General features: G+C 47.3%; 9 protein-coding genes across 9 annotated transcripts; 4 read left to right on the forward strand and 5 right to left on the reverse strand.

Annotated features, from left to right (window-relative positions):
• The first annotated feature begins 3,790 nt into the window (after positions 1-3,790).
• On the forward strand, positions 3,791-5,277 carry SPPG_03125 (uncharacterized protein). Its single transcript, XM_016751405.1, has 6 exons — positions 3,791-4,510; positions 4,568-4,630; positions 4,683-4,819; positions 4,877-4,946; positions 5,008-5,038; positions 5,097-5,277. Exons 1-6 carry the CDS (start codon positions 3,851-3,853, stop codon positions 5,165-5,167), a joined length of 1,032 nt encoding a protein of 343 aa, XP_016609352.1. The 5' UTR covers positions 3,791-3,850; the 3' UTR covers positions 5,168-5,277.
• Positions 5,173-6,028, reverse strand: SPPG_03126 (uncharacterized protein). Its single transcript, XM_016751406.1, has 2 exons — positions 5,733-6,028; positions 5,173-5,651 (listed from the first exon to the last, which is right to left on the reverse strand). The coding sequence occupies exons 1-2, from the start codon at positions 5,912-5,914 to the stop codon at positions 5,333-5,335; spliced, it is 501 nt and encodes a 166-aa protein (XP_016609353.1). The 5' UTR covers positions 5,915-6,028; the 3' UTR covers positions 5,173-5,332.
• Positions 6,029-6,322: 294 nt separating this feature from the next.
• On the forward strand, positions 6,323-8,236 carry SPPG_03127 (uncharacterized protein). Its single transcript, XM_016751407.1, has 3 exons — positions 6,323-7,514; positions 7,594-7,913; positions 7,985-8,236. The coding sequence occupies exons 1-3, from the start codon at positions 6,455-6,457 to the stop codon at positions 8,114-8,116; spliced, it is 1,512 nt and encodes a 503-aa protein (XP_016609354.1). The 5' UTR covers positions 6,323-6,454; the 3' UTR covers positions 8,117-8,236.
• On the reverse strand, positions 8,084-9,322 carry SPPG_03128 (uncharacterized protein). The gene is made up of 5 exons (XM_016751408.1): positions 9,299-9,322; positions 8,978-9,240; positions 8,730-8,915; positions 8,510-8,661; positions 8,084-8,453 (listed from the first exon to the last, which is right to left on the reverse strand). Exons 1-5 carry the CDS (start codon positions 9,316-9,318, stop codon positions 8,250-8,252), a joined length of 825 nt encoding a protein of 274 aa, XP_016609355.1. The 5' UTR covers positions 9,319-9,322; the 3' UTR covers positions 8,084-8,249.
• Positions 9,323-9,438: 116 nt separating this feature from the next.
• SPPG_03129 (uncharacterized protein) lies at positions 9,439-11,873 on the forward strand. Its single transcript, XM_016751409.1, has 6 exons — positions 9,439-9,499; positions 9,569-9,636; positions 9,692-9,774; positions 9,832-10,900; positions 10,958-11,029; positions 11,089-11,873. Exons 4-6 carry the CDS (start codon positions 10,044-10,046, stop codon positions 11,753-11,755), a joined length of 1,596 nt encoding a protein of 531 aa, XP_016609356.1. The 5' UTR covers positions 9,439-9,499; positions 9,569-9,636; positions 9,692-9,774; positions 9,832-10,043; the 3' UTR covers positions 11,756-11,873.
• On the reverse strand, positions 11,766-14,041 carry SPPG_03130 (uncharacterized protein). Its single transcript, XM_016751410.1, has 8 exons — positions 13,960-14,041; positions 13,653-13,849; positions 13,423-13,591; positions 13,184-13,362; positions 12,863-13,115; positions 12,700-12,793; positions 12,080-12,637; positions 11,766-11,997 (listed from the first exon to the last, which is right to left on the reverse strand). Exons 2-8 carry the CDS (start codon positions 13,656-13,658, stop codon positions 11,928-11,930), a joined length of 1,329 nt encoding a protein of 442 aa, XP_016609357.1. The 5' UTR covers positions 13,659-13,849; positions 13,960-14,041; the 3' UTR covers positions 11,766-11,927.
• A 619-nt stretch (positions 14,042-14,660) lies between these two features.
• SPPG_03132 (tRNA dihydrouridine synthase DUS3) lies at positions 14,661-17,018 on the reverse strand. Its single transcript, XM_016751411.1, has 2 exons — positions 14,920-17,018; positions 14,661-14,860 (listed from the first exon to the last, which is right to left on the reverse strand). Exons 1-2 carry the CDS (start codon positions 17,007-17,009, stop codon positions 14,818-14,820), a joined length of 2,133 nt encoding a protein of 710 aa, XP_016609358.1. The 5' UTR covers positions 17,010-17,018; the 3' UTR covers positions 14,661-14,817.
• A 108-nt stretch (positions 17,019-17,126) lies between these two features.
• SPPG_09088 (uncharacterized protein) lies at positions 17,127-19,824 on the forward strand. Its single transcript, XM_016757243.1, has 9 exons — positions 17,127-17,174; positions 17,228-17,819; positions 17,891-17,956; positions 18,047-18,176; positions 18,240-18,346; positions 18,408-18,554; positions 18,610-18,770; positions 18,828-19,211; positions 19,274-19,824. The coding sequence occupies exons 2-9, from the start codon at positions 17,735-17,737 to the stop codon at positions 19,289-19,291; spliced, it is 1,098 nt and encodes a 365-aa protein (XP_016609359.1). The 5' UTR covers positions 17,127-17,174; positions 17,228-17,734; the 3' UTR covers positions 19,292-19,824.
• Positions 19,358-20,668, reverse strand: SPPG_03135 (guanylate kinase). Its single transcript, XM_016751412.1, has 8 exons — positions 20,627-20,668; positions 20,514-20,562; positions 20,428-20,442; positions 20,320-20,363; positions 20,228-20,256; positions 20,074-20,164; positions 19,693-20,022; positions 19,358-19,621 (listed from the first exon to the last, which is right to left on the reverse strand). Exons 1-8 carry the CDS (start codon positions 20,631-20,633, stop codon positions 19,458-19,460), a joined length of 729 nt encoding a protein of 242 aa, XP_016609360.1. The 5' UTR covers positions 20,634-20,668; the 3' UTR covers positions 19,358-19,457.
• Between the last annotated feature and the right edge of the window lie 10 nt (positions 20,669-20,678).

Consider the following 20,678-nt stretch of genomic DNA (forward strand, 5'->3'; position numbering starts at 1 on the left):
GAAGGGGTAGGTGACCGTGAAATCGACGCAGAGGGCGAGGAGAGGGCTGCCGTACAGTCGCTGAAGTTCAGTGCACATTGGATTACAGTACTTAACCCCACCGTCAAGTAGGATCTGCTATAACTGGAAGCCAACGATAGAGCAAAGAGGTAGGATTCCTACATCGCACCATTTTGGACACAGTATGAGGCTGCACAAAACAATCCCAATCCCCGCCCGTCCCTGTTGTGCTCGTTGCTGCCACTCTTTGCTGGACAATTCGTACTGAACCCTATTGCAATTTCCATCGGCCTACCTCTTTTCATTCCTCGCGTCATCGACGTTCTGGAGGCAACAATCGCACTGATCATGTCCTCGCTGTCATTCTGTGCCTCCTTGCAAGTCTCGACGACGCTTCTTTCTGGACCTCATGCTATTTGGGATGACCAGCAGATCCAAGGCGGTCTTGGTCGGCGCATTGTACCAGAAAGCACTGCGCCTCCTTCCTTCATCCTGTCAATAATTCTCTCCCGGCAAAATCAACTCCCTGATCAATAGCGATACGCAGGGTCTTGTTTCGGCATTTACGGACATCAATAAAGTTGCAGCGTCCGCTGTTCAGGTCGCTCTGGCTCTCTACTTTTTCTCCCGCTTCCTCGGACTCGCAACTGCCATATCCGTCAGAGGTAACATCGTCATGTCGGCTTTACAGTTTGGGTCCGTTCCAAAATGGCAGTTCACATCAAGGGCTACAATGGCCGGCCTGGATCAGTATTCGAAGCAATACGAGAATTTTTTTACGGCATCAGGCTTATCAAGTGTCAAGCAATCGAAGATCATCCCGCAGAAATTATCATGAAATCCTGGCAGCAACAGTCAAAGTATCTTTCGGGCTTCAACTACAGAAAGAAAGTCATATCTGTCTGCAGAATGTTCTATCAAACGCTTTTTTCTCAACCATCTCGTTCATTGCTTTCGCGGGCTTGGGTGGAGAAAATGAATGCTACGAACGTTTTCACGGCCCTCGCCCTGGTTCTCCACCGTCGGTGAACATCCTGGACGATCCGATTGCCGCGCTGGATGCGCACCTGGGCAAACAAGTATTCGCCAAGACACTCCGCCAAGACCTGCGACATAAGACGGCTTTGCTCGTCACACATCAACTGCTGCCCCGTCGACTCACTCGTTGTTATGAAGGAAGGGCGTGTTGTGGAAATTTAAAAATGGATCGCATGAAAACATTACCAATACGATGATGTTGAAGAAGATGGGGTTGCAGATGGGGCACGGGAAGAGGCGGAGACACTAGTGGCGAGAGAAAAATAATATGAAATGGGAAAAGCAGTTGCCGAAGACCGTCCCGTACAAGCTGTGCAAGACAGCCTCGTCCATTCATATTTCAGAGCAGCCTTCCTTACATTGATTTTACTCGTCAACCTCGCCCTTGCAGCAACCGGAATGGTTCTCTCCTCTTCCACGTCGTCGAATCGTTTTTCGTGATCCCCGGAGAAATACCTACACGTTGATTTGGTATCGATGCAACGGATGCCTTTGTGAACCTCCTCGCGATGGTGGTTTTCTTCTAGTTCACTTATAAAGCCACGATCCTCCTCTCTGCAAGCCGAAGTCAGGAATAGCTGGGACGCTCGATGCTCCCGATGATAGCTGCGTGCTGGCATGCGCTCAAAGTAGTTTGATATTCTCTGACGGCTGATATCACTTCTTCGCGGAATACCTTCCTCATCAGTCGAGCCTAAGAACTGTCTCTCATCGAACGTTGTGGAGCTAACTGTGAACTATTTCATTAATGTTAAGGACATTAAGAATTCCGCCTAGTAACAATTCAGACCTGTTCCAGCTCGCGCTCTGCCTGATTTTACTCCTTTGTTGAACAACCCCAGACGCTGCTCTGAATTGCCCGTTTTCATCTACACAGTACGGCCTTAGTAACACAGTAGTCATGGCTGTCCTCCTCTTTCGCGCTGCCATTTCGCGACACTGTGGGATGTTATGGCTTGCAACCGGTCGGCTGGTTTTGAACCGCATGACCTTGAATGTACGAGCAATCGAGATGAGTATGGTGCAAATCCTGTTCAAGTCTCATTGACCTTCTTGGAGGTGGTGATAAGCATAGAGCTGTTGTGCAAATCGCCGTGTTAGTTGTCGTGGAGATTTGGGTACTTTCTATTCTTCCAGAGCTCATATCGTGGAGCTCAAACGTCTATCAATCATCATGCAGTCTCCTATTACCGCACATCTCGCGGAAACACTCGGCGGTATAATACCATTAACGCCTACCGTGCATAAAATAACATCGTTCGCGTTCAACAAGAAAGAGATCTCGACAACAGTGCCCACTTATTTCTCTCCAGCGCTCAGTTTTGGTGTGGACTACGATCGGATCTGCTGGCATCTACTGTGACTCTTTTGCTCATCATAATCGCTGCTGTTGTGGGCCTCCAGCATCTTCCATTGAATCATCCCTCTCCGCATCTATTCCGTTGAGCAGAGCGACCATTTATGCTTCGCTCTGGCTGAGCAATTCCGAAGCGTCTTTCAAGGTCGTGGAAACATCTCGACTACTACGCTCATGAACTACCGCAAGGATCACCGCATCAATTACCCAGTGACCCAACCGACTCGTCTTGGCCTTCAAACGGCGCCATCGACTTTCAAGAGTACAAACACGAGACGCATCTCGACCATATCATATCGTCGTAAAGACATAACGTTAATCCGTCAAACCTAGCGAGAAGATTCGAATCGTTGGACGAACGGGGTAGTGGGAAGTCAACGCTCGACATAGCTTTAATTCGTATGGTCGAACTTCCGGTAATACAATAACCATCGACGGTCGTGATACCGCGGGATTGGGCCCGTGAACCTTGCCCTCGAAATTGCTGATGATTTCTCAGGAACCTGGTTCGTTTGCTGGTACTTCAGATCTAATCTCGAACGCCATCAGTTCCAAGGACATCCGAACGCGGGCCATATACCGACGGTCAGATTTGGACAGCTATCAAGCCTCAACACCTACATCCCCACCCTGTCCTCCAAGCTTGATTCACTCGTCACCGCCAACAGGTTAAGCGTCTCCCTCACGCACCTCCAGCTCCCATGTCTCTCTAAAGGTATCACATCCCGTCCTAAAATCCTGATCATGGATGAAGCCACCGCATCCGTCGACGTTGGATTTGTTGGACCATTCAAATGGTTGAAAAGCAGTGGCTCAGCTTTTGGTTGTAAGAGACTGATGCGGCAGGTGCCGCGAGCATAAAGGATATTGCTGAAAAGCATTTCAAGGTGGGATACCAAATGACGATGGAGGACATTTGCATGATTGGCCCCTCATTTTTATAGCAGTACAAGGGCAAGAAGTTTACTAAAGCACTCAAAAACTTATTCAGAACTTGGACATGCATTCCAAACCCAAATGGATATGAATTAGGGCCCAAAAATCTCACAAGGGAGTAAGAGTTGACTCCAGCCAGAGTGAATGTTTGGGCAAAATAACCCTTTCCCAAGCATACGTTGTTCGCAATGGGACAATTGACTTTATTCGTAAATCACGACACATGGCATCCCTTTGCTTCTACTTTGCGATGCTTCAACGTCCGTACCTTTTTGGTTGCTGTATCTCCCGCTGAAAACCTCTTCACCAAAATCCTTATGCTCTTCTTCTTCCATTCACCTGCTATGAAACTGATCTTCAACTGTGAGTCTGTCGACTCATTGTGCGTAAATAAAAGAGCCGATGTGGCTGTGAAGTTCATGGGGGATGACAAATCCATCAAGATCAGCAATGGTTGGACATCGATTGTCAAAGCTCACCATCTACCTTCTTGTCGCCTCCTACCATTGCCCGTTCAACATGCCCTCAATACCACATACAACCCGCATACTGAAGGCAGCTGACCCTTCCGTTCGCCTGTCACTGAACATCTACCGTTCCCCTCGCCCCGCACCCCATCCCAAAATTGCTGTAGTCTGTGCACACGCCAATTCAATTTGCAAAGAAGGCTGGGAGCCTGTGATCTCCCGTCTTTTCTCTTCTCGTATTGGAGAAAACATTAGCGTGGTATATGCATGGGATGCACGTAACCACGGGGATTCAGCAGTATTAAATAGAGACATTGCATCACTATCCAAATTACACCACTTCGATTGGTGGACGGGGGCAAAGGACGCACTACGTATCCTAGAGTTCATCAGATCCGATTTGAAGGATGATACGATACTCGTTGGGCTGGGACATTCGTTTGGAGGCACTGTGCTGTCCATGACGGAGCTTATGCGACCTGGCACATTCAAAGCACTTGTCTTGGCTGAGCCTATGATTTTCACGCCCGAGTTTTTTATAAGAGGATATGGGTCAAGCGATCCGTATGCACCTACTCTGGAGAATGATATCTTTACCAGAGGGGCAATGAGGAGAAAGGCGGTCTTTTCGAGTCGAGAAGCGGCCGCCAAGAATTTGGCCTCAAAGTCCTTCTTTCAGAGTTGGACCGAAGAGGCTTTGGATACGTATCTGGTATTTAGTCGTTTTTGTATCTTCATAACATACAACAGCAAGCTAATAGTAGAGCAGACGTACGGCTTCTACCAAACAGATGCTGGATATGAGCTCAAATGCACACCTACAATGGAAGCGGTCAGTTCGCCGATGTCCTATCGAAGCCTTCATAAAGCTAATTCCCTCCTAGTCCGTTTTCATGGGCTGCGGTTCGACTTTAAGTGCATATTCTCGTCTCCATGAACTCACTCCTCCATCTCTTTTCTTGACTGGGGCTAAGTCTGAATTTGCTCAAGGCATTTATATTGCGAAGGAAGGTGATAACCTGTACGTAAACGTTTTTCGCGTTCCGTCATGGATTTTAGGTTGACTGCTGATTAACAGGATAAAGGATCAACATTTGGCATCACTCTGCCGAGATGCAGAGCATGACTATGTGCCGGATGCCGGGCATGTAAGTGTACCGGTTCTTTTGGATATTTTTTCATCTGGAATTCATCATCTTTGGCTTTTAGATGCTAACTCTGGAGAATCCGGATGGATATGGTGAGTCTTGAAATCCGACCCTTTGACATTCTTCGTGCGATCTGACATTTTGCCTTAGTCGAAAAGTGCGTCCAGTTCATCCGCGCGAAAATCTTGACCAAAGATGTGGGAATTCAGAGCAGGTTGTAGATTGTCAGGAATGTAGATTCCTAGATGGATATGGATTACTCGAACGCTTAGAACAAATGTATCACATTTACTCAAATTATAAATGTCGCAAACGTTGGCGAAGAAATGTATTTGGTAGTCTCTTCATCTTCCTTTTCGTCTCCCAACATACAAGTATTTCAACATTTATAAATTGGCACGGACGCGCTTGCCCGAAACCTTTTTTCCGGTCACTCTCTCCAAATACTTCATGGCTTTCTCAGGCCCACCTGCCTTGGAAAACACATCCTCCAATTGTTGTGCGAGTAGCAAATCGCCAACGATACGCACGCGTTGCGAAGTGTATGCTTTCAGAGCAGGCAGTCCCCCGGTGATAAAGTTGAGAATATCTGCGTCCTCAATCTCAACTAAAATTACTGGGAGGGGGGTTTTGGAGGGCGCTGGAAGGGTGGGGCGGGTTTGCGAGATCACCGGCTTGGTGTTTATGCCTTTGAAGAGGAGAAACCTGTCGAACAGAATGTTTTGATATGAATATTCAGCCTACGGTTATTCTGCTACTCAACAAAAAGAACGGAGGGAAACAGACCATTCATCCTTCTTCACTCCCTTTTGTAAAACCGTGACAATAAACAATCCCTTCAAATTCTTTGCCAATGTCGGATCAGCTTCCAGCTCGCGTTGGAGCTCCGGAAAAAGGATGGACGCATTGGTGGGTTTGGCGGACTTTGGGGGAAGATATTCTGCGAGTTTGTCTTTCAGGTCGCTCATTTCCGTCGTTGTTCTAGTGTTTTGATGGGGACGATGAAGGTCAAGAGGCTGACCAGGTGAGTCCTCAAGGAAGGGCTTGTGTAATCCTCCCTTGGATGACTGTGCCAAGCTTGATGTAGAGCTGATCTACTTCTATTTGGCGAATCTGGAATAGAGCGCATGTTTTCGACGGCGGCGGTGGGGATGGCGATGGCGGTTCAAAAGCCGCTATACGGTGTTGAACGTTGTCGCTCATCATCTTGTCTTGATTGGTAAATGTGTTTAAAGACCAGCCAGAGCAATATGCAATTTACAAGAATTAAGTTTTGAAGTTGTTTAATCACATAATCAAATGCATTCCAATGCTTTTGGAATGAAATGTGTCCGCAGTTGATTGGATGATTTTGGACTGGTCTCCCTTGCCGTGTTGAGGAACCGCCTAGAAATTTGCAGATCCCCGGTTTCCATTGCCTTGTTTCTACTGGAGTCTCCTAGTGCCTCACCGTCCACCGTAAATAATTGCTAGAGAGTGTGTTCCCCTTCGCTCCTGAAAAGGCCGCCATGCGGAACCCAACCCTTTATCTCGTCTCCCTCATATTCACACTCCTCGTTTGGTTCACCAATGCGGAACACTCGAAAACCGCTCAGGGGCATTTGGACGACGCAAAGGCCCACATGTCGGCGGGCCGATACAATGAGGCGTTGGACAGCTTTGATGCAGCCATAACTCAAGACCCTGACAATTATCTGACGTATTTTCGACGGGCAGCAGTGTTTTTGACCTTGGGAAGAGCGGGAACGGCTCTGCGCGACTTCACAAAAGTATTGCAAATGAAGCCGGACCATCATCCTGCCCTCCTGCAAAGAAGCAAACTGCACATTAGGCAGGGTGCTTTGGAGGATGCTCTAATAGATTTGGACAAGTACCATACTATCAGCCCGGAAGATGCTGAAGTCGCCCAACTTCAGGCTGACATCCACCACGCACAGTCCAACATTAAGGACGCAGAAGCGGCGATTAAAGCGGCACAATGGGACACAGCCATTTCGCACCTTACCGAAGCCCTCATGATAGTTTCACATACTACCGACCTCCGGCTAAAGCGTGCCGAGTGTTTTCTGAAGACGGGAGACAAGGAGATGGCTATTGCGGATTTGACGCGTGTGACGAAATTAGATCCTGATAATACGGATACATATGTCCGATTATCTTCTCTGCACCTTTCGTTGGGTGAAATCGAGGCTGCTCTGACCAATGTCAAGGACTGCTTACGACTCGACCCTGACCATAAGTCCTGCAAAAGAACGTTTAGAGAGATCAAGAAGTTGGATAAAGCCCTTAAGAGCGCCCAAGATGCTGTAGCAAATGGCGCTTGGAAGAGTGTGGTTACAAAACTGACAAGTGGGGATGCAAAATCTTCAGTCGTTGGTCAAGTCGAGAAACTGGGGGCGAGCGCCAAGAAGCGTGTATACAATATGATGTGTAAATCCTATGCGGAAATGAAGGACGGCAAGAATTCATTGACCTGGTGTTCAAAGGTTTTGGATGTCGACGGCGATGATGTCGATGCTTTGATATACAGAGCGGAGGCAAAGATTTTGTTGGAAGACTATGAAGATGGTGGGTTGAATATCTTTCTGTACCTCCAATGTTCGTATGATTTTCCGTCTCCCGCTCACCAATGCTTGTACTCGTCTAGCAATGCGAGACTATCAAAAAGCCTCCCAAATTTCCCCGCATGATCCTCGTATTCAATCTGGCTTCACTAAAGCCCAAAAGCTCCACAAACAAAGCACATCAAAAGACTATTATAAAGTCCTCGGTATACCCCGCTCAGCCACGAAAAAAGAAATCAAAAAGGCGTATCGTAAAATGGCGCAGGAGTGGCATCCGGACAAGTATTCTGGTGATCTGCCAAAGGACAAGGTCGAAAAGCGGATGAGTGAGATCAATGAGGCATATGAGGTGCTGAGTGATGATGAATTGAGGAAACGGTTCGATATGGGTGATGATCCAAATGTGAGTTCAATTTGAAGTGTTTCTGGTGATGCGCGTGGTCACAACTGACTAATCGCTTCTTTTGCTCATAGGACCCGGGATCTCACGGCGGAGGCAATCCCTTCCCCGGGGGGCACCCCTTCTTCCAGCAAGGAGGGTTTCCATTCGGATTCCAACAAGGCGGCCAAGGATCGGGATTCCAATTTAAGTTCCATTTTACGTAGAATTTACAAGAATTTAGATGGTTTTGACGCATTTTTGATACATGTTCTGTGGAACTAACGTCTGCTGTAAATATTAATGATCCTCTTGCGTTTGTCTGTTTGATTGCCGTGGGACACATGACATAGTACAGGATCAACCTTTGAGTTCAAGTGCCATGCGGGCATCCCTCTCCACACTCCTAATAATCTCTCTGCTCTCAAAGTCGGCTGCACGAATTGGTTCTGGCACGCGATATTTGCAGCACCATGCGACGAGGTTCACGGCCGTTGTCAGCGATATCATGTGTCCGGGTGATACGAAAATAGGGTTGATGGATTCTTGCGAGGATCTGAGTGCCTACTCCAAACGTCAATAATAAGTGACAATCCACAAAGCCATGCGTGATTACATACAGCACCAAAGACGTATCCAGAACTTCCAATGATCCTCAGCCACTTCCCGGCACCATCTAACCTTTTACGTGCAATATCCTTCATGTCGCATAACAAGAGTCCTTCAGATTCGATTTGGAGAAAGTTTTTCGCAATGCCAATCGACGGGACGCCTAGCTCGGCTGAAGATCAATCATCCATCCACACGATATTTTGACGAATGAGAGTTTGGAGAACGAACCGGCCAAAACCCCAACATGACAAGCTAGACCAAATTGTCTTGGATGCAGAGTTCCATTGCCATCCACAAATACCACCTGCGGATACCATTCTTCATGTTCTTGCTTCAATTCTTCCAAGAGTGACAGCAAAATGGGTGATTCGCGGAAAGCTAGGAAGCCTGGTATATAGGGCTCGGTTAAGGTCACTGGATGGAGAAGTAGCAGTGAGGTTCATGTGGAGCGGTATATTAACAGTAGGTGACCATACCCTTGCGACACTTTGTGTACACTTTCACCAGGCCGGGCACCTGAAACACGACCACACATGCTACCGCTTCATTTGTCCCTTCAAAAAACGAGACGTCCAATCCAGCAATATAATTTAGCCCTTGAAATGAAGAGTCATGTGGGTCTGCACCCCGTCCGACTAGTGGGCAAGTTTCGACATCCGACGAGCACGCAGAAACGGCAGGGACGGAAAATGAGCAGGAATCGGTCGGGATCCGGCGTTTTTTAAGAGTTTCTTGGAGGCTACAGAACTGTGTTCAAGCCTGTTGACGCTGCAAATAGAAGCCAACAATGTGCTCACCGTTCCCATTCCTCAGACATGCCTTCAGATGAATGTTCAACTGAGCACCGCGAAGGATGAGTAAGGTTGTCACGTGGAACATTTCACCATTTTGGGTTAGATGGGTTATCTCAACCTTCGAGCGTATTTCGTCTCGTCTTCCCCGCTTGCAAATGTCCCACCCATTCCCCCGAGTCATTATCGAACTGGACGTTGATTATTGTAAGTAAGGGACATCATGCGGACACGTTGTGTAAATGGGGGTGATAATGGAACTCTGTTTCTTCTTAGTTTATGCCCAGGCGGAGGAAGTTCGTGATCCCAGTTTGAAGTTGCTGCCCGTAGCGATTCAACAGAAGGTAACTTTCATGGACAGCTTACAAGTTGCGTTGGTATTGATGGTTGATGTTCTAGCATATTGTTGTGACCTGTAACTATGTTGCGAGGAGTTTTGGGGTAGGGAAGTTGGCCCTTCTCTCAGAAGCTGTAAAAAAATGGTAATATTATATATACTACATTTTGAGAGTTCGTATCTGATTCTTATTCATCTTCAGCCCTAATTTGGTTATCATTGACGGGTCAGGTTACGTTGACTTGATTGCATGCTGTCACACCATCAGGCCAGATTCCCTTACCAACGATTACAGATATCACCCGCTACCGACGAGCTTCGCGACAGATTTTCGAACTCGTGAAAACCATATTAAACGGTCATAATGCTGACGAAACGGGTGCGAATTGGGTGGTGAAGGTGCAAAGATTGGGTATGGACGAATTATTCTTGGATGTGACCGATCTGATTGAGAGGCATCTGAATGAGCGGAACATAAACGATATGGAGGTGGAGTTTGACCTTCCTGGAGGCGTGTCGTTTCGATATACTCCTGGTCTGTGGGCGGGCCATGTGATGGGTGAGAGCGAGCGGGAGCTTGACGGAGAAAGTGGTGATAGTTTGCCAAAGTGGTATTACCAAATGGCATCCCACCTCGCCTCATGTATCCGGTTGGCAATCTATTCCAAACTGGGATTCACAACATCAGCTGGAATATCTAGCAACAAACTTTTCGCCAAACTCGCTGCGAGCGCCCACAAACCCAACGATCAGACCACGTTACTTCCAGGTGTGGCCGCCGATGCCTTTCTTTGCGGAACAAAGCTCCGTGGTATACCTGGCATCGGACATTCAGCTTGCAAAGTCCTTTTGAAGCATGTATCAGAAGCAGAGATGGATGAGAAGAGGATCCTGGAGGAAGATGAGCGGGACCGCGGGATCTTAGATTATGTTATGATGGAGAGTGAAAACCCTGACGAGGCCATGCTTCCGGACGCACCGTCGACTTCAGCAACGGTTGGAACAACACGCCAGTATTTATCCCGCGAAACGCTGATAAGCCTTCTGGGTCCCAAAATAGGCCCTAATATTTATGACCTCCTTCGCGGGATAGATCCCACCCCAGTCGTCCCGTCCGGGTGGCCGACCCAAATATCCATTGAAGACTCTTTTCAGCATTGTACAAATGTTCAAGATGTCCGAGCAAGGCTGTTAGAGCTTGGTCGAATGTTTGTTGAAAGAGTTCAGGAGGAAGAATGGAGCCAAGAAAGCGGGTGGAGGAGATTCGCGAGGTAAGGGTTCACATGTGCGTGTGTATGACTTGATATTCATTTTGGTTTTGCGGAAAGAAACGTGAGACTGACCATTCGGAGAAGACAAGAAGGGAATATTCGGGCTTGGTCGGATGACCGCGAATCACGGTAAATTCGTCCCACCGTTTCCAGACACTTTCCATACTTATCTATCACTTTATGCCCAGATCTTTGCCACTTCCTGTCTCCATCTTCACGCACACAACACCCTCTGCCACCAGATCCCAAGTCCTAGTCGACAAAACCCTCTTACCGCTTTTCCGGAAGATGGTGGGCGACAAGCCGTTTGACTTGACTCTGTTGAATATTGCCGCGGTGGACTTTAAAAAGGAGACTGTTGGGAGGGATATTGTCGGCTTATTTGCCGCTCAGGAAGAAGGGAAAACGTTGGTTGACCAAATTGATCAAGAGGTAATAAACGCCCTTCCAGAGGAGATTCGGCGGGAGATTCTGGGAAGTGGCCACCAGGATACACCAATTTTGAGCTGTACGCGGAAAACGGACACAGGAACTTCTATTGCAGAGTTTTTTGCTAAGGGAGAGGGCAGCGGGATGGGCGTAGAAGATTTGAATCCATTACCTAAGGACGGTCGACGAGATACTGTGGGTCATAGAATAGTGAATGAGCAAAATACCTCTACATGGCCGAAAGGAAAGCGAAAGGTCTCTTCAAAGAAAGTAAATATATCCAAGAAGAAACCAAAGACCGATGGGCCACTGACGAAAATGTGGCGTATGGGGAAGGAGGACGAGTTTGTATGTCCCAAATGCTCCGAGTCGGTGGCTGTATCGGGAGTTGCAGCACATGCCCGGCTGCACGAAAAGGATACATAAAAGTGATACATATCGCGCAAATGTATATATTCGAAAAGCAACATGATATTCCTACAGAGAAAACCCGTTTTATCGATTCACCAAAATATATACAGAGACCCAACCTCGACATCACAAAGGCTCTCTTTTCCTGTGTTTGGTTTACTTTTTCGTTTACCTCCTCTAATACCTTTCAAGTAAACTCAATTGAGATCCGCGAGAGTCGGTAGGTTTGCGTCCTATCCACTCGGCGCCGTTTACACCTTTCACATCACAAAACACTCAACGTCAGTATACACTTACGTCCTTCCGAGCAAATCACCGCAAAATACTCGAGAGACTCACCACATCTCTCGATCCAGCACGACGCATCGCGACTCCACTGTTTGTCCCTCCCGATTAACGCTGACCCAATTTCTCATACTCATAACAGTCTTCTTTGGGGACGTTTCCTTGTCGAATAACTTTCGACAAGTGTTTCTTTTTTCTTTATCTATTGCGCGACGTTCAAGGATGACTGACGAGGAAACGCGGCGCTTCGGAGTGGGAAAAGGGGTCTTTGATGTGTGTTTGGAAAGTTCCAACGCAAGGTCTTCAGGGATCCGCCAAAGCCTGCAATCCCTCTGTAGAATATCCGCAGAATTGGTATGTCGATCTCCTGCGTACATCAAGAGTTCAAAGAGATACGCAGGCCAGGTGGGTTTCTTTGATTTTCTGGGTGTGGATGTTGGTGTGATTTGTGTGTTTGGAGAGGACGTTATTTGGGGGCCGATGATTTCGGATATTGTTTTCTTTGCGGCACTTTGATAAGGAGCGGGAGCAGTGCGGCTAATGTGGCATGCAAATGAGAGAAGGTACTGGGCGAGATGGCGGTTGGCGATGGGGAGCAGGAGCATGGTGTCACTGTGGACAAGGTATTCATTCATGGGTGCTTATAAGAATGAGGTGGGGATTCTATCACTTACCGTAATAGGTCCTCTTGTCGGGGAGTGGGGTAGCGAACGTTGGCGCTGGGTATAATGGTGGCTGTCTCATCGTTTCTATTCAATGTAACAATGGCTGGGTAAAGATAGATGATTAGGCTTTGCCTCTTCACCTTTACAGTATAAATTCTCCGACACCACTTACTCCTCCAAATCTCATGTGTCTCACATGGCAAGACCGCTGGCGCACTGCTTAACAGTTTGACTAATGGGTCAAGCACTGTTTCAAATCGCATTTTCAAGCCCTCGACATCATTATCCTCCATGGCTGATGCATCAGCTAGCGACATGAGAATGGATGTCATGCATTCTTCTATCTTTTTGGGGACTTCGAGGTTTTGAATGCGCGTGCGGGGCTCAGATGCGTATAAAGCAGTGATGTTTTCTACATTGCGCCACTGTTTACGAGAGAGTCCTCAATTATTTATCGGGGCAGGCGAAATGAAGAAAACCTATATGAGCGCACCTGTAGCTCTTGATTGTGCAACCTCTTTGGCCACATGAAGGAGTACTCTTCATCAGATTTGGGAAGCATGATATCATCAATATACAAGCATTTTTCGATTCTCTGGCTTGCCCACAGCCGGGCGTACTTGAGCTCTTCGCATGAAAGGCTGTTAACGCAGCGGTCTGTTGCATAAGGAACTAACGGAATATGGTCAAAATTGGGATCCACCAGTTAAATAGATTAGGCATCGGAGATACCTTTAAGAACGTCTACATATGAATTCAGATCAACAGAGTCCCCATACTCGATATCTCCCCGTTGCCGTTTGACACCGCATGGTTCTGGAAGAGGGATCTGAGGAGGGGGGAGGGAGAGGTACGGCGGGGAAGGAGGGAGGCCCTTTTTCGTCTTGTATCCGTTGAGTGTCTGCATGGCGCGCGTCACTCTATACTCTCCAACACAGACTTTTGGGACAGCTTGTTCTTACCTGCATAGGAAGAGCCTGATGATGTTTCGGTAATCAAAGATGAGGATGCATCAACGACTGTGTCGTTTCGAGCGCAGTGAACCACAAGGTAGAACTGTGGACGGCGGATGAAATATATAATTTATCCAAGGCCTCTTCAAAAACTACAGGAATTTTGTTCGGCGTCACTTTCAGACGAAAGCTCTGATCTTTCCAAGCTGCCAGAGAAGACAAGAGTAAGCAAGTAATTGTAGCGAATAAAGTTCCGATGCTGCGTTCAAGTTTTTGACTGAACGTTGTTCCGTCTACCGTCCTCGACTTCACCTACCAATTTCAAGAATCAAGTTCACGGCAAAGAAACCTTCAAGTGCAGCAAAATAAAGGCGAAAAACAGCCGTTACAAAGGCCGTGGATATCACTACGAAAAACGGGCACTTGCAAGAGGGCAAATGGGCGCGACGTTCTAGAGTCCCCTTGTGTTGGGTCACTTCAAGTAACGCGTCCTTACGTAACGCTGGCGTGGCGTTGGGCACGCGCACAATGAGTCACGTGCTTAAGTTGTTATCAGCAATGGTTGAAAAGCTTTTCGGCCATCTACACGGCAACATGCCACCACCAAAATCACCCGCCTTCAAATGCTTCATAACCCATCTGTACCAGACGTCTTATATACCATCCCATGAATCCTTTATCTACGCCAAAACACTCTTTTCAACGGTCAAATTGCAGGTTTCCGTTGTCGTCGCTCGCGTTCTGACTGTCTTGTAGTGCTACCGACACTGGCTATCACCTAGGGCATAGTGATCGATTTCCACAATAGCCCACCAAGTTGCATCATTGACGATGCAACAGGGTTGGCACGGATAGACCTCCCCCCAGACACTCTCGTTGAAAAGGGTTCATGCATATCCGTTGTCGGATCCCTGACGTGGGATCAGGATGATGAAATATTTGCTGTGGTGGCGAATAGAGTCTTTGAGAAACAAGATGTAGATTGTGAGGGGATATGGGGGATGGAAATTGTGAGGATTCATCGAGAAGGTGCGTGCAACTTTATTTTGAAAGTATTGTGACAAACAAACTCATTGGCTGCATAGTGTATTTACCTGATGCAGAGCTGGATGCCTATTTGGCTTGAAGGGGAACTCTATCTACAAGGCTATGCTATGACTATGATACCCCTAGCTCACCCTTCGTAATTGTCATTTTCGTATGCATTCGATTTATGTCTGAGAAATAGTTGTCAGCACTGGTGGAAATGAGTAGTTGTCATTCGCATAAAACTTACTTTGGCACAAAGTTGAATGAAGGCGGCGCAGGCCCCAAGATCATTTCTGAAATCTTCACCCAATCCTTCGAATTTGGACTCGCCATCATCGTCTCCAAATCATTCCGTCCGTAATACGCCGGTGGCCGATCATTAATCTTCTGAGGCAACACCTCTAACAATCCCACCGGAATATATCGATACAAAAATGACATCCATTCGCACATGAATCGGCGGGTTGTGTTGACTCCCATAGTATCTGAGCCCCAATACTCCAACCCACATTTGGCAAAGTCTTTAAGCATGTCGAAACGTTCTCCAGAACTGATGTCCCACACGCGTCGTTCACGGATTTCAGTGAAGATCCATGGTTTAATCAACGCGCCACGACCAATCATGACACCATCCAGATGCTCCTCTTCGATTTGGCGCCAATAATCTTGTGGGGAAAGGATATCGCCGTTTCCGAATAGAGGTAGATCATTGACAGCGCTGGAACACTCTTTGATGTATGCCCAGTCGGCCTGCTTTGTGTATCGCTGTTCTTTTGATCGACCATGAAGTGAGACGAGGGACACACCTGCTTGCTTGAAGAGGGGAAGCAGCTTGTGCGCTACAGGTTTGGACGTTGATATACCCTTTCGCAACTTCACCGTAAAGGGGGTGTCGCCAAGCACGTAGTTTGCCCCTGCACAAATATCGTACAGCTTGGCTTTCTGATCCAACAACGCACTTCCAGCTCCAATCTTTGTGATACTATCCACCGGACAGCCCAAATTCAAATCCACAAAGTCCACTTCAATCCCCGACTCCTTAATCGCCTCACAACACCTCGCAATAGTTTGCACGGAATTTCCCGCAATTTGCACTCCAAAGATATCCTCAGAGACATGTCGTTTTGTCAATGCCCATTCATGTTGTTGGCCAGAGAGTAGGTTGGTGACCATAGCCATTTCCCCACAGGTGATATCAACGCCAAACGACTTACAAATGCGGCGGAATGGTAGGTTTCCGACGGTTGTCAGAGGAGCGAGATAGGTCTTCCCGCGGAAATCCAGGGGCTTCTTTCTATCGCAGCGGAAGCGAATTGTGGCGGGATCGTGATCGAACTTTTCTAGGATCTTACGGCGAGCTTCACGATGCTTTTCGTCAAAGATAGTTGTGTTGGCAAACCTTTCCTTGAGTTTTGGTTTGTTCGCTTGCTTGGGCACGTCCCCCTTATTCGGTACTTTGGTGAGCTCGGCAATAGCGTCCATCAAACCATCCGTCGCAGTCTCTGATCGTGAGACATCAATCTGCAGACCGCCGTCATCGCCATTTAACCCCTCATTCTCACCCGATGTTCCATTGGATGTTCCATTGGACTGCCGCAATTGCATCCCTGGCGGTATATCAATTCCCTCATTGATTTCCTGCCTTCTCAATTTCGCTGCGTTGTACCAAGTAGTGTATTCATCCGCTTTCTTCAGCTCAATCTTTCTCGTTCGCAGCGCTTTTTGAAATTCCCTCAGCCCAGCATTTTTGAATACATCTGCCTCCGTTATGCTGGCTGTCTTCTCTTTATCCACAATCATTTTGCCCTCGTTGTCAGTGTGTGCCTTTGCAAATCGGCATTTTATACCGTACTTGCATTGACCAAACAAGTCGAACTGAGGACAATTAGGTCCAAGGTCTTCTCCCTTGTTCGCAAGATAGGCATCTATATCGTGTGACCAGCGACAGTTTTTACCCTTCTCACAGGTTTTGCCTTGAGCGACTTCGTTGCAAATTTTGACCTCGTCCCAGACCGCACTACGATCGCGTTTTTTATTTTGACCGCGTTGGCGTTTTTTCGACTTGGACGATTCATCTGTTGGAATGCTGAGGACATCAGCCGCGAGTTCTTGGGGTTGATTTTCTAATTTCAGACGCTTCGCTTCTCGCTCGGAGTTTTCTTCTTGGTAAGCACCCTGCTCTTCAGCTTCGTCGAGGAGAGCTTGGTCATATTGACGCTTATTTTGTTTTGCTGGATCATTCTTAGGCTTCAAATATTCCTTCTTTATCGGCGCTACACCGGCTACTTGGACGGGATCTGGTGCTGGCGCATCTTGTGGAGTAACATCGGTCGCCATAATTTAGATCGTTTGAATGTGGGAATTCAAGGAAATCTGGTCTTTAAATCAGTGCAAGCCACGCACATGACTTGTCTCTGCTAAGCAGAGCACATCTGCTCCTAACCTTCCCACTAACCCTAATGTTATTCCATGGAGAAGGAAACTGCAGCTACTAGGATACAGGTAGAGTCATGGATTGTCGATGGTTTAGAGCTGTAACTCACGATCTGCTCAAGGCACTATGGCGAGGACATCACTGCAGAAACCGTATTAGGAATCTCTTTGGGGAAGTCAGACAAGAGTATGAGGACATTTACGAGGAAACCGAGGGGAGTCCAATGCTGCAGTGGAAAGGTCTTGGGGCCATAAGCATTCCCTCACCTATGCCATATACGCACCAGCACACATTACCCCGACAAAATACAGACAAACAGAAACGCATGGAGCGTATAGACCGTCTTAAAGAGCGGCGGGGCGATTTGATGTCAGAGGTGGAATGGGTTAAGCAAGCTATCCTCTCCCGGCGGATGTGGTTAAACCAACTTCGTAACGGTCCGCCTCTCCCGATATCATCTTGAGGATGTGCAAAAGAATAGTGAATTCTGTAAATAGATTACTTGTAGTAACGCTCTAATAACAGCCCAATTTTGTCCCCGCGATCAAAAGCCACCTTCGCGCGTAAGGCACAGCTCCAGACATTAGTTACGTCGTATTTTTATCGCATTCGTTCCATTCCGGGCATCATGACAAGCTACACGGAAGAAGCACTCGTTCAAAAACTGGCTCGACTGGTGGAAACACAGGATAGTATCACTGTCTTGTCACAATGTGGGTCTGCTATGTGGTGCTTGTCTTGTGCTGGATTACGACCGTGTAGATCAACCGTGGCTTTTTTGCAGGGTTGATGTACCATCGCAAGCATGCTGGGGCCAGTGTGCAAACATGGGCCAGAGAACTCCATAAAGGTGAGTCTCGTTGAGGCATCTAACTTATTTAAGACAAAGAATTTGACTATTGCAATGCACCTGATATGACCTCTATACACTCGACAACAGCTCCATCCCACCGAAAGCTCAGTTTCCTCTACCTTGCAAACGACGTAGTCCAGAATAGTCGACGAAAAGGGGAGGAATTTGTACGAGAATTTGCCAAAGTGTTTCCGGAAACAGTGCCGCATGTTTATCGGTATGTTCTGCTTCTCTTATCGACGGGACGGTCACAGTGGAAGCTCACGCCCACTTTCCGCAGACACACAGCACCTGAAATACAGCAAAAAATCACGCGGATTCTGGGGATATTGGAGGAGCGAAAGATCTACGGTCCGGACTTTATAAAAGTTATCAAGGATAGACTAGGTATGATCCCCTCGCTGTAGTACCTGCCACTGCGGAAACACCCTTCTGACATTGAATATAGTCAGTAGACCTCCGGCAGCTACCTTTGCGTCCGAAGATGCTATGGTTATTGGCACTCACCTTGAAAACATCCGAAAAAATGAGGCAGCTAGACAAAAGCTAGCTGAAAGAGTGCACGAGATACCAGAACAATGGCCTAGTGCTGCTGGTAAGTTGCCAAGCAATAATCTACTTTTGGTGTCTGTTTACTAATGGCGACTAAGATGGTAATAACCCAGAAGTGGCGGCTGCGATCGAGCAGCTGGAGCGATACCAGCGGGCATTGAAAAGTGATATCAGCGAACGCAACCAATTGATAGAGAATCTAAACAAATTGATCCAAAAGCAAGAGTTGCATATTCAGGGCGATGAGCTTGAACTTGAGGTTGGTTGAATGTTGCGCGTCATGCCGTTTTGGTATCTCTGATCACCTCCTTTACAGCAATGTCAGCATAAGATCAACACTATTCGCGCGGAACCAACTGCTTCCACTCACCCTCTTCAAGATCAGGAAGAAGGTGTCCAGATTGGGCTCAATGACATTCAAGTCGACCATGCACATGCACTCCCGCATCAGGACGACATAACCAGCGATCCTATACAGGCTGTGATCCCGGACTCTGAGGGCCTCCCCAGCGACATCCTTCAACAGCTTCAGGTCATGGCAAAAGCTCACCAAGAAGCAACCGGCGCCCCGATCGATTCCGTGATCGACCCTACTACCGGAGGCACAACGGACGCCATGATGAATGATCCTCCAATTGCCGATGGTGTCATAACCCATGACATTGTAACGACGCTGGAATTTCTGAGGCGTCAGGGAGGGGTATGTATCATTTCTTGTCTGCAATGTCTGATTAGTCCTTCATATTGAGATTTCCTGGCTAGCTTTCGACAAAGTCGTAGAACATAAATTTTCTGCACTAGCGCATTCTCTGCCTTTAGCTGGCCGACATAATGAATTCCCATGGCTTGCGTTCGATTTTTTATATTCTGCAGCTATCCGTCTCTTTACATGTCCGTAATTCGGCAACTATTGTAATTTACATTTGGGGAATGGTTCTCTTCTTGTTTAAATAATCGTGCAAACTTTAGATTTTTTGGATGGAGTGTCTTTCTGGGCCACTGGAGCGACCGTCGCCTCCGGCGATGAGACAGCGGCATTGTCTACGGGCTCGGGTTTAGTCGATTCCGCTTCCGTAGGTGCCACAGCGTCGGTAGTAAGGGAAGGCTTGGCTGGTGTGGACAAAGATATCGAGATTAGAGGCATGTACGGAAATCCGCAGTTTCCTTCGGCGAGGGCTTACTTAAAACAGAGATGAAGTCATCTAATTCTGCAAAAGCCTTGTCGAGATCGTCATTAACAATAATCTTATCGTATGCTCCAGTTTCCGCAAAATCCATAGCATCCTTTGCTGTCGCCAGCCGCGTCTGCAAAGTTTCCTCTGTCTCTGTATTACGACTCCTAAGTCGTTGCTCCAAAACTTCAATAGAAGGAGGCTGAACAAAGATGTACTTTGCGTGCATGGGACTGTTTTTAATGCTCCGGACTCCATTGATTTCTAAATCAAGGATGCATATCCGACCGGAGGACTGGACCACTTCGACGGCTTCAAAGCTGGTTCCATAGCAGTTTCCTAGACTGAGATTAGTGAAAGAAAGATGATTTTGAGAATAAATAGGACTACCTGCATATTCAGCATGTTCGATAAACTTTTTTTCCGCAATCATTCGTTCGAATTCATCGCGTTCGATGAAATGGTAGCTTTTGCCAGGCACCTAGAGAGATAGCCCTAAGTCCCACAGCGAAACTCGATGCAAGACGCGCAGCTACGAATTCACCTCGCCAGGGCGCGGACTTCGCGTAGTGTCTTTACATTAGGACACAGCGTCAGCATCATGCATGAAGTTCAAGAGACTGAATAGATGCTTACGCGAACACGAGAAACCAAAAAGGTTTGGGTACTTTGCGAACAAGCTACCGTTACACACAAATCAGCATTTATGAGGAAGCCATGAAAATAAACATACGCTGTACATACCGCTCTAGCAAGGTGCTTCGGAAAAAATGTAACAAATATGGCTCAAACAACCAGGCACAGGCAGACAAAATATCGTCACAACTTACCTCTTACCAGACCCACTCGGTCCGGATATGACAATGGGGTGTATGTTGGCTACATTACAAATACTCAATAAGCACCATTTAAGTCGCGTACAGTCCAAAGCGATATAGCATACAGGCCATGAGTGGTCGAGTGGAATTGAAATGTCGAAAAGGTCGGAGTGGAGG

Source organism: Spizellomyces punctatus (genome assembly GCF_000182565.1).
Source record: "Spizellomyces punctatus DAOM BR117 chromosome Unknown supercont1.5, whole genome shotgun sequence".
Taxonomy (NCBI): Eukaryota; Fungi; Chytridiomycota; class Chytridiomycetes; order Spizellomycetales; family Spizellomycetaceae; genus Spizellomyces; species Spizellomyces punctatus.